At 46.0% G+C, this 14258-nt stretch overlaps 1 protein-coding gene and 1 non-coding gene across 2 annotated transcripts; one reads left to right on the forward strand and one right to left on the reverse strand.

Moving 5' to 3' along the window:
* The first annotated feature begins 2333 nt into the window (after nt 1-2333).
* trnan-guu (transfer RNA asparagine (anticodon GUU)) lies at nt 2334-2407 on the forward strand. The gene has a single exon. It is a non-coding gene; the product is annotated as a tRNA-Asn (tRNA).
* Nucleotides 2408-10322: 7915 nt separating this feature from the next.
* LOC137318769 (zona pellucida sperm-binding protein 4-like) lies at nt 10323-13687 on the reverse strand. Its single transcript, XM_067981421.1, has 9 exons — nt 13461-13687; nt 12706-12884; nt 12539-12636; nt 12330-12463; nt 12059-12248; nt 11713-11860; nt 11486-11558; nt 10583-10696; nt 10323-10508 (listed from the first exon to the last, which is right to left on the reverse strand). Exons 1-9 carry the CDS (start codon nt 13681-13683, stop codon nt 10360-10362), a joined length of 1308 nt encoding a protein of 435 aa, XP_067837522.1. The 5' UTR covers nt 13684-13687; the 3' UTR covers nt 10323-10359.
* Between the last annotated feature and the right edge of the window lie 571 nt (nt 13688-14258).

Below are 14258 nucleotides of genomic sequence, written 5' to 3' on the forward strand. Positions count from 1 at the left end.
CGTGAGGCATTTTACTCTCTCCGTGTGTGTTGCGTCGACAAACCGGCTGCATTCCGGCCTCTGGACCTCAAACATGCTCGAGAATTAAATCAATCCTGCTTTCTGCAACGCTGAAAAGATGTGAGAAAGAAATGAGTGAATCTTCACTGGAAATAGTGAAACAGGAGGGTTCTGGAATTTTAACTGGGGACCTCTCACATATCAATCAGTGAAACGCCCAAAATGACAACCATAATCCGAGAACAAGGAGCCGTCAGTAACACAACCGTACAACCAGTCGAAAATTTCCCTGTTACCCACAACCGATCGCCCATTCTTTCAGACCGCTTCTGTCCATCGAATCATCGAATAGTTACAACACAGAAGGAGGCTATTCGGCTCATCGAGCCCGTGCCTGCTTTTTGTAAGATCAATCCAATTATTCCCATTCCGCAGCCCTTTCCCGGTGCTCTGCATTTTTCCCCTTCAAATTCCTTTTTTAAGTCACGATTGAATCTGCTTCCACCATCCTTTCAAGCAGCGCATTCCAGATCAGAACTACTCGCTGCTTAATTAAGTTTTTCCTCATATCGCCTTTGGTTCTTTTGCAATCACCTCAAATTTGTGACCTCTGGTTTCCGACCATTTCGCCAATTAAAACAGCTTCCCTTGATTTACTTTATCTAAACCCTTCATGACTTTGAACACTTCTATCAAATCTCCTCTGAACCTTCACTGCTCTCAGGAGAACAACCCAGCACGCGGAAAATACGGTCAATTAGCTTCAATTAATTTATTTGATCATTAAACAGACCTTTAAAGACAGGCCTTGTTTTGTGGAAGTGTGAGCTGGTGGTTTAAATCGCTGGTTTCAATGTCTGGGGCATTTTTCGATTCGAATTTTACCACTGACTGAATTTATGCAAATGTCCATTTTGACCTGTTCACGGAAAACCCGATTGTGGAGCGATGGAGCAGAGGATGTGAAAGAAGCTGAAAGTGAAAGTGCAGATATTAGTTTCATCACTGGGACAGGACACGTTTCCACAAGTAAGGACATCTCACCTTAAGATTCCAGCAGAGTGAGACAGGTGATCAGAGTGACCGGGCTCCAGCGGCGCAATCGGTCCTAAAATGAGTTAGAGGCTCGGGAAATGCCGGGGTTGTTAATTCAAGTCTCACCGAGATCAAGCAATCCTTTTGTTTGTGAACATTTCGACTGGAGTTGAAGGTACAATTGATGTTTTCCAAAATGCATCTACTTATCTGAATTGCCATGTGATTCCTCCGTTCTACGCTGTTGCAATAGCAGATGAGATGTTTAGTATTACTTGTTTACAGGAGGGAGGCTGCAGTTTTGTAGACACAAAATATGATTTTGATCCATAATCAAATCGTGGGATTTAACTGGAGCTTCAAACCAGCGCCAAAGGCCGCTCAGTCAGGATACTTTACATCCTACACTTCAGGAGCTAGTTTTACAGGAATAGAATTACTGCAAGCAAGAATTGTACCCCTGAAGCACCAATGCTACACGTAACCCCACCAGTGAACAAAAGTTATCTATTTTTAATATAACGGGTCAATTGCTGTCTTTTCCTTCCGGATGTTTCTGCCTCTCTCTCTCTCTGTTTTTTTTTGTTCTGGCCGTTTGTATATTCGGTGGCCCTGTAGGTAACACCTATCTGTCTGAACACTTTGGTTGCCTTGGCAACGGGCAGTTGAAAAGACTGTCTGTAATCACCAGGTATTGTTCTGTGATTTATAAATGCGAGAGGTTCGAGGATTTCTTGACATTCACCCGAGGAAGGAGGAAGCCTCCGAAAGCTTGTGAATTTTAAAATAAAATTGTTGGACCATAACTTGGTGTTGTAAAATTGTTTACAATTGTCAACCCCAGTCCATCACCGGCATCTCCACATCATGCTACCATCGACACTTTTTCTTAACATCATAGTGACTTGTTTGAGAGTGAAAACTGCCGTCCGCTTCACTGTAAGTGCACGGGACAACTTTGTAGACACCGAGTCGTGTCACAGACCTGCTCGTCGGACCTGCTCATTTCATCTCATCTCATTTTCAGCAAACCTGAATATTACTGGAATTGAGAATGGCGAATCACAGCTCGATCAATCAATCCTCTCGACCACGAGGGGACTGAGTCCTCCAACATACATTGTTTAATGGCAAAGTGAGTTAAATGTTCAGGAATGATAGAGCACAGATTGTTACTCGTGCAAACTTCACACACTTTATTTTGGAAAACGAAACTGATCGAAGAGAGAGGTCAGAGTGATCGCTGCAACCTGAATTTTTAGCTCGTTGAATCAGTGGTTCAGATTCAAACGTGTGCTGTCTCTGTGGCGCAATCGGTTAGCACGCTCAGCTGTTAACTGAAAGGTTGGTGGTTCGAGCCCACCCAGGGACGGTGGGATATCTTTTATCTTCATGGTCTCGCATTTCCTGGTTTTTGATGTTTGTTTTGGCTGCAAAACAAATGCCCGGTTTCGATGGCCAGCTGAGCACGGCCGATCTTCCACCATTTAACCTGTGATTGGCTTCGCGGAAATCTGAATTCTTCTTGACAGACAAGGTCCGAAGGTTGCAGGAGAGCCGCTTCACTCTGACATGGATATTTCTGCAGTGAGCGACACCAGACTGTTTCCACAATGAATGTCACTCCCTTTTATTTTGGAAACGCAAAATTGTATTCATATTCCGATGGGTTTCAGTAGATTTATGAGAGATCATGAAAGGATCCTGCAGCGCTGCCTTGGATAATAACAACAGTTCCAAGGCGCACTTCAGTCGTGGCAACAAATCCTGACATCCGAGTGTCTGCAACCTTAAATCCGAGTAACTGCACCCTTACACCGGAGTATCTGCACCCTTAAATCCGAGCATCTGCACCTTTACAGCGGAGGATCTGCACCCTCACACCGGAGGATCTGCACCCTCACACCGGAGTATCTGCGCCCTTACAACCATTAACTCATCAACTGTCCCCAATCATCTTTATCAGCGTCAGGAGCCCGAAACAAAACCCAACAGAGCAGAAATTGGCTTTCTGATTCTTCACTAATGTACGGACACATTTTTATTTACGGTGCTTCAAGGGATATGTGGGGAAAGTGGCCGCTGATACTCAGAAACTACTGCTTGTTGCGTTTTTTATTCCAGCGGGCTCGTTGTTCTAGGGGTATGATTCTCGCTTCGGGTGTGTTGTTTGAAATATGTGAGAGATCCCGGACGAGCCCTCATTTTTCCCCCCGACCTGTGATCTTGAGCTGCTATTCAAACTGGCAAGGTGTTTGGAGGTATCTCAATAATCTCACGTCTTCTGAATGCATTCTGCTCGCAATTGCAATTGACCTTGAAACCGCTCTCGGATTTAGTCTCACTCAAGCAGAATGTGGCCGCTTTTTATCTGTCAGCGTGGAAGTGACGAGGTTGTGGTTGATAACCGTGGGCACACCTGTCCGGATATTGGTATTCAGAATGTACAAAATGTTGTCGCAAATACTCTGTTGTCATCCAGGGAGCTCTAGTTTTGCGTGCCCAACCTTTCCCCGAGTAAGAATGTGTCCAGTCTGTACCCGAACTATCTCCTCACTCAAAGCCTCCCATTGCTCACGTACTGTTTTACCTGCCAATCTTTGATTCCAATCCACCTGGACCCGATCCCTTTTCAACTCGCTGAAATTCGCTCTTCCCAGTTGAGTATTTTCATACTTGATTTTTCCTTGCATTGTCCATAACTACACTAAACCTGATGCAAATGCTCCCCCACTGAATCATGCTCCACTTGCCCTATTTCTTTCCCCTAAATAAATCCAACACTGCTTCCTTCCTCGTTGGGCTGAAAACATGCGGTTTAAGAAATTTCTCTTGTACACATTTCAGGAATTGCTCGCCCTCTTTGACTTTTACACTGCTATATCCCAGTCCATATTCGGATAAATGAAGTTCCCTTTTATCACTACTCTAAAATTATTGCATCTTTCTGCAATTTACCAGTCAATTTGCTCCTCTATCTCCTTCCCACTATTTGTTCGCCTGTAGAATGCATCCAGCAGCGTAATAGCTCCTCAATTGTTCCTTAATTCTAACCAAAAAGATTCTGCCTTTGAACCCTTAAGCATGGCGACCCTTTCTACCGCTGTAACAGTATTTTTGATCAATAGTGGCTGCTCCCCTCTACCCCCTCCCCCCATTTTATCCCCTGCCTTTCCTGAATACGTTGTAGCCAGGAATATTTAAGTGGCCATTCCTCCGCTTGTTTGAGCCAGGTCTCCATTACTGACACTATAACATAATCCGATGTTACCACTTGTGTCTGCAGCTCACCAACATTATTTACCAAGTGTGTTAAACACAACATCAGGGCATAAGGGTATTACAAGTTCTATTGCCCAATTAAATGTTCTATGCATTAATGTACGTAGCATAAGAAATAAAACAAGTGAATTAGAAGCGTAAATTCAGCTTAAAGTGCATGACGTAGTGCTCATCACTGAGACCTGACTACAAACTTGGCATGACTGGCAGATAAATATTTCAAGTTATATGCCGTTTAGAAAGGATAGGGACATTGGAAATGGCGGTGGAGCAGCGATATTGAGGAGTGATACTATGACTGCATTAGAAAGAAGACATATCAGTAAAGGTGAGCACGCAGTAGAAAGGCTTTGCGTAGAAATTAGCAACAGAATAGAATGCAAGACTTTGGTGGGAGTTGTTCATAGACTTCCGGACAGCAGTGAAAAAGTAACAGGATACACAGAAGCGGAGAGAGTGTTCGGGGTCTGGAACTCACTGTCTGAAAGGGTGGTCGAGGCAGAAAACCTCAACTCATTTAAAAAGTACTTGGATGTGGATCTGAAGTGCGGTATTCTACAGGGCTATGGACCAAGTATTGGAAAGTAGGATTATGTTGGATAGCTCTTTTTCGGTCGGGACAGACACGATGGACTGAATGGCTTCCTTCTGTTCTGTAACTTTCTATCATTCTGTGATCCGTGTGTGGAGGGATTCGCTCAATCATCAGACGTGCTGAGACACCAGCGAGTTCACATCTGATTGCAGGGCTTGGATTCTGCTGTTAATCGCATGCAGGACTGCTGATATTAATAACCCCTATAACTGAGCTGGAGTTTAATATTCTGGATATGTGTTAAATAAATCAGCTTTGTTTTAAACACCTTGTTGTAGATTTTGTTTTTTTCCCACCTGAGTGTTTAGCATCACCTGGCGAGAGCTCAGAAAGGATAATCTGGGGGGAGGATCATCCGGTGGGAACAGAACTTCTGCCTGAACACAGTTCTTCACGGCCACAGTGAGAGGGGCAAACGGCACTTTGGTCTTTCCCGTCTCTCTTCACTGACAGCAAAGTCGCCGTCCGGCGTCCAGTCTAAAAATGACTGTGGTAATTATTCTATGAAGATTTAACCTGTTTGTGAGACAGTCCTGAGTCTACTATTTAAGGCAGGCGTTAACTGATTGAAAATAAACCCGATTAAAAGAAATGGGTTCTGAATTGTGATTTCCGTGAAGCAACTGTTCCATTCCTTTACATGTTTCATGTGCCTGATTTCCGACCACAGGGTAAATGGTGGAATATCAGCCCTGCGCAGCCGGCTATGATCACGATACATTTTCTTGCAGACCAAACACACATTGAAACCCTGGAAATTTGAGGCGATGAATCCTTCGGGAAAATGAAATAAGGGTTCGAACCATCACACTTTCTCGCTAAGTGATCGCACCACCGAAACAGACGAAGAGATCACCTGCTAAACCAATAATTCACTGAGCTAAACTTTATGATTGCAGCCACCAATAAATCAGCTGTCTACTGTTAGTTTACTTCTCCAAAATGAATGCGTGAAGCTTGCAGGAGTGAAAATCCAACGAGCTGGTCTTCACTCTTAAACCAGCAACTGTGAAGTTAAGAGAAACGTGCCGGAGAAATACTCGATTTCAGCGCGGTGACACTGGGCCAGTGTAAAGGTCAGTTAATATGATCGCTGAGTGGCGAGAGGGTGGATTTGAAATTCCTGAGCGACCGCACTGCGCATTTTCCAGATCTGCTTGGCGCACCAATCCCTTCAATTCTTCACTTGCAGGGACAATTCGATTCTCGGTTTCTTTTCCCTGAGGCTTGGTGAAATTTTTAAAATTGAAAGAGACCAATATCAATGCAAACCTGGTCAGTGACATGCTCACAGATACAAAGCGGCCAGACTCTGCTTCAGTGAGATGAAAGCCCAGAGCGGTTTCAAGGTCGAATGCAATTGAAAGCAAAGCTCGTTCAATGAAAGTGTAGGTTATTGACGTGCCTTGAAAGGGAGTGATTGTTTGAACTGAACTTCTTCCGAAAGCGTTTGAGATTGAGGTGGAGTGATTTGGGGACTTCTTTTCCCTCTTTGCAAAAGTCTGAACCGCAGCTCAAGATAAAAATTCTAAGGCTAAATTGGGGATTCTCCGGAATATGAACCTCGAATCGTAAATTATACCCCGACTTCAACGAGCCCAGAAACAAGAACGTGTCCTTACATTAAGATGTTACGCTCACATTCTATGAGAGGTCAGTCTGTAAAATAAAAGGGCATTTTGAAGAGATATTCTGAGAAGTTCCGTATTGGACCGTGAACAAAATACAAACACCGAACGATGTTTTTGCTGGTCAAATTCACGACACATCATAAATTCCACAAAAGCACAACGGGGAGTTGAATCCAGGACCGGAGTTCTTTAACCAACTGAGCCACGGAGCCAATCCAGGGGAACGCTTCTCACTTCCTCTCATTAATATCTATGCTACAAGTCATATTCTGTTGGGGGTTCAGACTGTTTTATCTTTATCAATTTCATAGAAACATAGAAAATAAGAGCAAGAGTAGATCATTCGGCCCATCGGGCCTGCTCCGACATTCAAAATGATCATGGCTGATGTCTAACTCTGTACCCTGTTCCCGCTTTTTCCCCAGATCCCTTGAGCATTAAGAAATATATCTATCTCCTTCTTGAATACATCTAATGACTTGGCCTCCACTGTCTTCTGTGGTGGAGAATTCCACAGGTTCACCAACCTCTGAAGAAATTTCTCCTCATCTCGGTTCTAAATGACATACCCACTATCCTGAGACTGTGACCCCTGGTTCTGGACTCCCCAACCAACGGAAACATCCTCCCTGCATCTGGTCCTGTTAGAATATTATATGTTTCGATGAGATCACCCCTCATTCTAATAAACTCTAGTGAATACAGGCCCAGTCATACATCATCCTGCCATCCCAAGAATCAGTCTGGGAAACCTTCGTTGCACTCCCTCCATGGCAAGGACATCCTTCCTCAGATATAGAGACCAAAACAGCACACAATACTCCAGATGTGGTCTCACCAAGGCCCTGTACAACTGCAGTAAGACATTCCTACTCCTGTACTCAAATCCTCTTGCAATGAACGCCAACATACCATTCGCCTTCCTAACTGCTTGCTGCATCTGAATGGTCGCTTTCAGCGACTGGTGTACAAGGACACCCAGGTCTCGTTGCACCTCCCCATTTTCCCAATCTATCACCATTCAGATAATAATCTGCATTTCTGTTTTTACAACCAAATTGGATAACTTCATTTATCCACGTTATACTGCATCTGCCATGTTCTTGCCCTCTCAGCCAACTTGTCGAAATCATATTGGACCCTCTCTGCATCCCCCTCACAGCTCACACTCCACCCCAGCTTTGTGTCATCTGCAAACTTGGAAATGTTACATTACGTTGCCTCATCCAAATCATTGATATATATTGTGAATAGCTGGGACCCCAAGCACTGATCCCTGCGGTACCCCACTGGTCACTGCCTGCCACCCGGGAAAAGACCCATTTATTCCTACTCTTTCTTGTCTGTCAAACAATTCTCAATCCATGCCAGTATATTCCCCCTATCCCATGTGCTTTAATTTTGCACACCAACCTCTTGTGTGGGAACTTTTCCGAAGCCTTCTGAAAATCCAAGTACACCACATCCACTAGTTCATCCCTATCTATTCTACAAGTTACCTCCTAAAAAAAAGTCCAGTAGATTTGTTAAGCATAATTTCCCTTTCATAAACCTATGCTGACTTTGTCCAATCCCGTTAATGCCTTCCAAGCGTTCTGTTGTCGCATCTTTTAAAATAGACTCGAGCATTTTCCCCACGACTGATGTTAGGCTAACTGGTCTTTAATTCCCTGTTTTTTCTTCCTCGTTTTTTAAATAGTGGGGTAACATTTGCCACCCTCCAATCTGTAGGAACTGTTCGAGTCTGTAGAATTTTGGAAGATGATCACCAATGCATGCACTAGTTCCAGGGCCACTTCCTTTAGTACTCTGAGATGTAGATTATCAGGCCCTGGGGATTTGTCAGCCTTTAGCCCCATTAATTTCCCGAGCACTTTTTCTTTAAAACTAATCCTGGTTTCCTCCAGTTTCTCCCTCAGTAGACCCTTACTTCCCTAACATTTCTGGAAGGTTGTTTGTGACCTCCTTTGAAGACAGAACCAAAGTATTTGTTTAATTGTTCTCCCATTTCTTTGTTCCGCATTTGACTGTAAGGGACCTACATTTGTCTTCACTAATCTTTGTCTCTTGACATTTATAGAAACTTTTACAGTCAGTTTTTGTGTTGCCGGCTAGTTTACTCATACTCTACTTTTCCCCCTCTTAATCCTCCTTTGCTGAATTCTAAACTGCTCCCAATCCTCAGGCCTGCAGCTTTTTCTGGCAATTTTATATGTCTCCTCTTTGGAACGAATGGCTAATTTATTTTATAAGCCACGGTTGAGCCACCTTTCCTGTTTTATTTTTGTGCCAGACAGGAATTAATAATTGTTATAATTTATCCACATGTTCTTTCCATATCAGCCATTGCCTATCCACCGTCATCCCTTTTTGTCAAGTTCTCCAATCTATCCGAGCCAACTCACTTTCGTAATTTCCTTCATTTAGATTCAGAACCCTAGTTTCGGATTTAACTACTTCACTCTCCATCTTAATGATGAATTCTATCATGTAATGGTCGCTCTTCTCTAAGGGAGCCCGCACAAGATTGTTAATCAATCCTTTCTCATCGCACAATACCCAATCTCGGATCGCCTGTTCGCTAGTTGGTTCCTCAATGTATGAGTGTACATGATTTATTTCTAGACTCCAGGAATTCCTCCCCCACTGTATTATTCCTAATTTGGTTTGACCAAGCTGTATGTAAATTTAAGTCTGATTATGGTTTACCTTTCTTGCCTGGGTCTCTAATTTCCTGTTTAATGCCCTCTCCTACATCTCCACTACTGTTTGAGGCCAATAGACAACCCCTACCAACGTTTTCTGCCCCTTGGTGTTAACTCCATCCATAGATTCCACAACGTGATTTTCCGAGCCAATATCCTTCCTCACTATTGCATTGATTCCCTCCTTTACTCACAACGCTACCCCACCTCCTTTCCATTTTTGCCTGCCCTTCCTAAATATTGAATACCCCTGGATGTTCAGTTCCCATCCTTGGTCACCCTGCAGCAATGTCTCTATAATCGCAACTATGTCATACCCGTTAATATCTATCTGCGCTGTAAATTCATCGAGCTTATTGCAAATGATCCGCACATTAACACCTTTAGACTTTTCAAGATTGCTAGTCATTTTAGTATTATTTTGCACTATGGACCTATTTGTTTATCACCATGTTTTCTCTGCCTGCCACTATTGCTTCTTCCCGTTCTGTTTTGTTTCTATCATTGTTTCCCTCGCCTCCGTCTTCCTGCTCTGGTTCCCATCCCCCTGCCATTCTCGTTTCAACCTTCCCCAACAGCACTAGCAAACAGCCCCCATGAGGACATCGGTCTGGTCCGGTGTTACCCGTCCCACCTTCCGCAGAACCGGTCCCAAAGTCTCAGGAATTTAAATCCCTCCCTCCTACACCATCCCTGTAGCCACACAATCGTCTCGTCTATTCTCCTGTTCCTTTAGCCGGAGAGACCAGCAGCCAGTGGTCGTGCAAGTACAGAGCCCAAAATTCTCCCGGCTTGGCAAACTGGTCAATGGATGCCTTCAGGCAAGAGGCAATTCCAGAGATATGGGCCCAGGACCAGCCCACAGGATGAGAGTTAGAGGCAAGGGAACTAGTCATTCCTGCCCGACACCATTTTACGACAAACCCACCACAGCTTTGCCCCGGATCTTATTCCGAATTGGGGATGTTGCAATTGTTGGCTGCAGCAAAAACAATTCTCAAACCAGACACCAAGTTAACTCACTGCAAAGAGTACAACCCAGCGAGCATTTGGAAGATAACACGAGACCAGCAATCATCTATAACAGGATTTTATTATACAACAGACACATCTACAGTTCCATGGAGCTGCACTCGGAGCCTACCCTGCGGCCCTGCTCCATTTTCCATATAGCAACAGTCCCGACCAACAGGGCCACGGAGAGCAGCGCTACCCCAACCGCTAATCCAGGAACACGGAAGGGGGAATCAACAGCAGCATCTGTGGGGAGAAGCCAGGGTTAGATGGGCACCAGTTACTCCATCACTAGACACAGGTGGAGCGCCCTGCTTTACCTTTCTCATCCTGGTGGATCAGAGCAGCCAATCTCGCCTCACCTTCCAGGAAAAGGATGGGTCCATCAGCGGTCACCAAGGCCCCAGACCGGTTATCGGCGCTTCTTCGCCTCTCTGGGGCGAAGGAGAGAATGAGACAAGAGTTCATGGTGAATGATTAAATCTTCATCTGTCTGGAAATCCTGAATCAGATGGCCTCATGCAAAACACATCAGGGCCCTGGGTACCGGACAGAGTTTGGAGATTGCAGTTCCGGCTATAATTCCATCCGGTTCTCACCAAACGGATTCTCAGAAGGACGTGCAAACTGAGCAGAGTTCGCAATTGCTGCTGCCACAATGGCCAGTCTGGTCTCCTGGTGTAGGAGACACTGTTTGATGCACTACTTTGACCCGCAGTTTTATGAGACACTCAATTGGCCAGGTGTCCGGCCCTGGGACATCCGTTCGGTTCCACCCTGAATTCCCAGTGTCAGAATGATGATAGTTAGATGCTGGTTTAATGTTCTCCAAGGCCAAGGGTGGACTATTCCGAACCGGATGTGGAACAAACCCGTGCCAACAATGGGAGGATTCTGCTCCTCAGGGGTCGGCAAGTAGGTCAACTCAGCATCCGGGCAAGTAGCAAGGGACCAAAAATACCTCAGTCATGCCAGCTCAAGGATCAGAGCATCGTTCACAATTACTGACCTGGTGCAAGATGTGCTCAGACCCGCTGCCCTAGATTGCTATTCGAATGGAAACCTGCACCGAATGGAACTGGACAAGTTCCCAGAACCGCCAGATTCGGGACATTCACCCTGTGCCCAGTGTTCAGCCCCTTGCTGAGGGAGCCCCAGGTCCAGATGTCACACCCAACCCTCCCCATCAGCGTTTAGTTTCTATTCAGATCGCAGGTACTTACTGGGGCTGCAGGGAGTCGTGCAGTTCTCTCGGGTGGAAGGGTCGCAAACCTCAGCACTACAGTGGAAATAAACCTGCAAAGGGACAGTGCGGTATGGTCAATCCCACAGGTTACAGTCAGCAGATTAATGCTTCTACAGCCAACCGACCAACAGAGGCCTGCTCACTTAAGAGCCAGGGAACAAGTGATACCGAGTGACCGGGAAAGAAGCACTGAAGGATACTCACCTCCCCGGACAGAGCTCGGGCCGAAACTCGGTCCCAGAAAGCGAACGTGCTGACTACAAAACGATTATGGAGAGTTGGGAACCGCAAATGGGAATCAGCGGTTACCGGGAGGAGGCGGGTTTTGTAGTTATCACCAGCAAAGGGGCACCTGGAACAGAGACAGAGGGGGTCACAAGGTTATAGGTTTACATCAAACCAATTATACCAGCGTCTGGAACAAAATATCAACTTCGAAGGAATATTTCCCCAATCACTAACCCGGACTGAAGTAACGATTTCTGTATTAATCCCCGCCCATGTCGCCCCCTCCCCACACTGCCTCAAGCCCCCTCACTCGATCCCTTACCTCTCCACCAGGAGGTCCCATCGGAGCCCCGAATACGGCTCGGGGGTGGGGGTCGCCCAGCAGTCATTGAGCACCAGCACAAGGGACGGATCGTTCCGGTTCAGAACACGAACCTCCACAAACACGGGGTCCCGGAGCACACTCAGGATCGGGTAGTCACTGGCCACATACCAGCTCCGGTAACCACCATCTGAAAAGAGAAAGATGAAGGGCGGGCACTATTTGGAGAGAGACTGAATTTGGACACTAGCCATCAGCGAGCACTCGTTACCTCTCGCTATTCTCAGCTCCAGAAGCAGGATCCCGGCCTCAGTGGCAGGCAGTGGCGGAGAAAGAGTGTAAACTCTGGGCTTCACCTGCAGATCAGACTCCTGGCTTCCCTTGTAACTGCACTGAACATGGAGCCTGCAAGAGAACGGACACGGCTGGAGAATTCAGCTTCTCACTGTCTCTACCCGCTGAATGTGCTCCCATTCTCACCTGAAAGGGCTGTCCCGGGTCACCGATCCCAAAGCGCCATCCAAGATCTCAAACTCACCCAACACATCCGTTTCATACAGGATGTTCACGCCGTCCAGCTACAAGAGACAGAAGACCATCAGTCCCGAACTGAGCCATTGACGGGACTCCCAGCCCGCAATACCTACCCGCTGAGTAGCGCCACATTCAGTGACTGCGAACTGAAAGAGCACAGTGTCTGCAGAGGCCACGGTTGGACTGCACTCAGCTCCGTCTCCATCCTTCAGATGGAGGGTTGTTAGGTTTACAGGAGGCAGCGTCAAATCCTTGGAGATCGCGATCAGGACCCGCCCATCCTTGGTGCAGACTGCAAGAGAGGCAATGAAAGGCGGTTAGTTGCCCCACGGGGAGGGTCAAGGGAACCGTTACCGGTAGGGGGACAAACCCCATCCATGTTTCAGTTTCTATCCCACCCCATTATCTGTCTAATGGAGACCAGTGGACCAACTACAGCTCATCACCGCGCTGCTTGGATTTAAATTGCCCGCATCTCCGATAGAAATCAAATATCAAATCCAAATGGTCAGTGGCAGCAGGGGCCGGAGCTCGTTCACTCTGCCCTTCCACAGTGTGATTCCCAAGTCATCGAGCAACAGTAGAATGATTCGAACTCCAGATATTGGGTCAAAGGGCGATTAACTATTGCCCTTTCTGTATCTGATTAACAACCCCCCAATCCCACCATCAAATCTACTCTGCGGGATTGGAAGCTTCCAATCCCACCACCGGTTCTACTCTCCGGACTGGAAACGTTTGAATTTCGAACTGTCGTTGTAGGACAAGGAGAGAGATGAAACTGTCCAGGGAAACCGCGTGCAGCTAGATTGCGGGTGACCCTGGAAGGTCCTGGCCCAGAATATAGACGGACCAAGAATACACCCACCTGGCAAATTGTCCAGTGAATAGAAACACGGCGGCGCATCCCGATTCCCCGCATCGAAGCAGCAGCCTCTCTGCAAACACTCACTGGCTTTAATGCCCGGAAATCCGCAGTCTTTGCGGTTTTTAGGAGACAACCAACATTTATCGGCGGGGAAAAGAAGAGAGGGCGGCTGAGCTGAACAGATCACAACAAATAACAAAACAAGAATCCCCAACCCCTCCATTATAACAAGCGAACTCTCCTAAGTAAGTGATAAGGAAAAGCCGACTTCCCCTTTTTATAGCAGCGCCGTTTAACCCGCAGTAACGGAATGTCCCAATCAGCCTGAGGCAGAGTCCGTGGCCCACGAGCTCCCGAACATCAACCCGCATTCGCACGGCTCACACGGATGGGCCTGTTTTTAATGGCAGAATAAAGGTGAGACTGGGTCCAACGACAACTTTATTTCTTCATCACAACCAAACTGGAACCAAATCGCATTATTTGTTTTTTTTTTGCTTTTTTAGTCACCTTTATTTTTTAGACCCAACGTCACCTTTAATAGTTTATTAAAAATAGGCCCCATCTCCGTGTGACCGGTGGGAATGCGGGTTTTTCAATACTAATTAACAAACAGAGTGAAATCAATATGTTATTGTCCAGATACGGTACGGTGGCAGAGTGGTGATGTGACTGAAATAGTAATCCAGCAGGCCTGGCTGAATAATTCTCCAAGTCATAAGTTCAAATCCCGCCACTGCAGCTGAGGAATTTAATTTCAATTAATTAAATAAAATCTGGAATTAAAATACTGGTCTC

This window comes from Heptranchias perlo, unplaced genomic scaffold, assembly GCF_035084215.1.
Source record: "Heptranchias perlo isolate sHepPer1 unplaced genomic scaffold, sHepPer1.hap1 HAP1_SCAFFOLD_73, whole genome shotgun sequence".
NCBI classification, from domain to species: domain Eukaryota; kingdom Metazoa; phylum Chordata; class Chondrichthyes; order Hexanchiformes; family Hexanchidae; genus Heptranchias; species Heptranchias perlo.

Excerpts from the sequence above, each read along its gene's own strand:
- LOC137318769 (XM_067981421.1), bottom strand. The coding sequence starts at position 13,683 with ATGGAGGGGTTGGGGATTCTTGTTTTGTTATTTGTTGTGATCTGTTCA. Across the intron at positions 11,861-12,058 it reads TGGGACCTCCTGGTGGAGAG|GTGCCCCTTTGCTGGTGATA; the intron begins GTAAGGGATCGA and ends TCTCTGTTCCAG. Across the intron at positions 10,697-11,485 it reads CACGACTCCCTGCAGCCCCA|AGAGGCGAAGAAGCGCCGAT; the intron begins GTAAGTACCTGC and ends CCTTCGCCCCAG.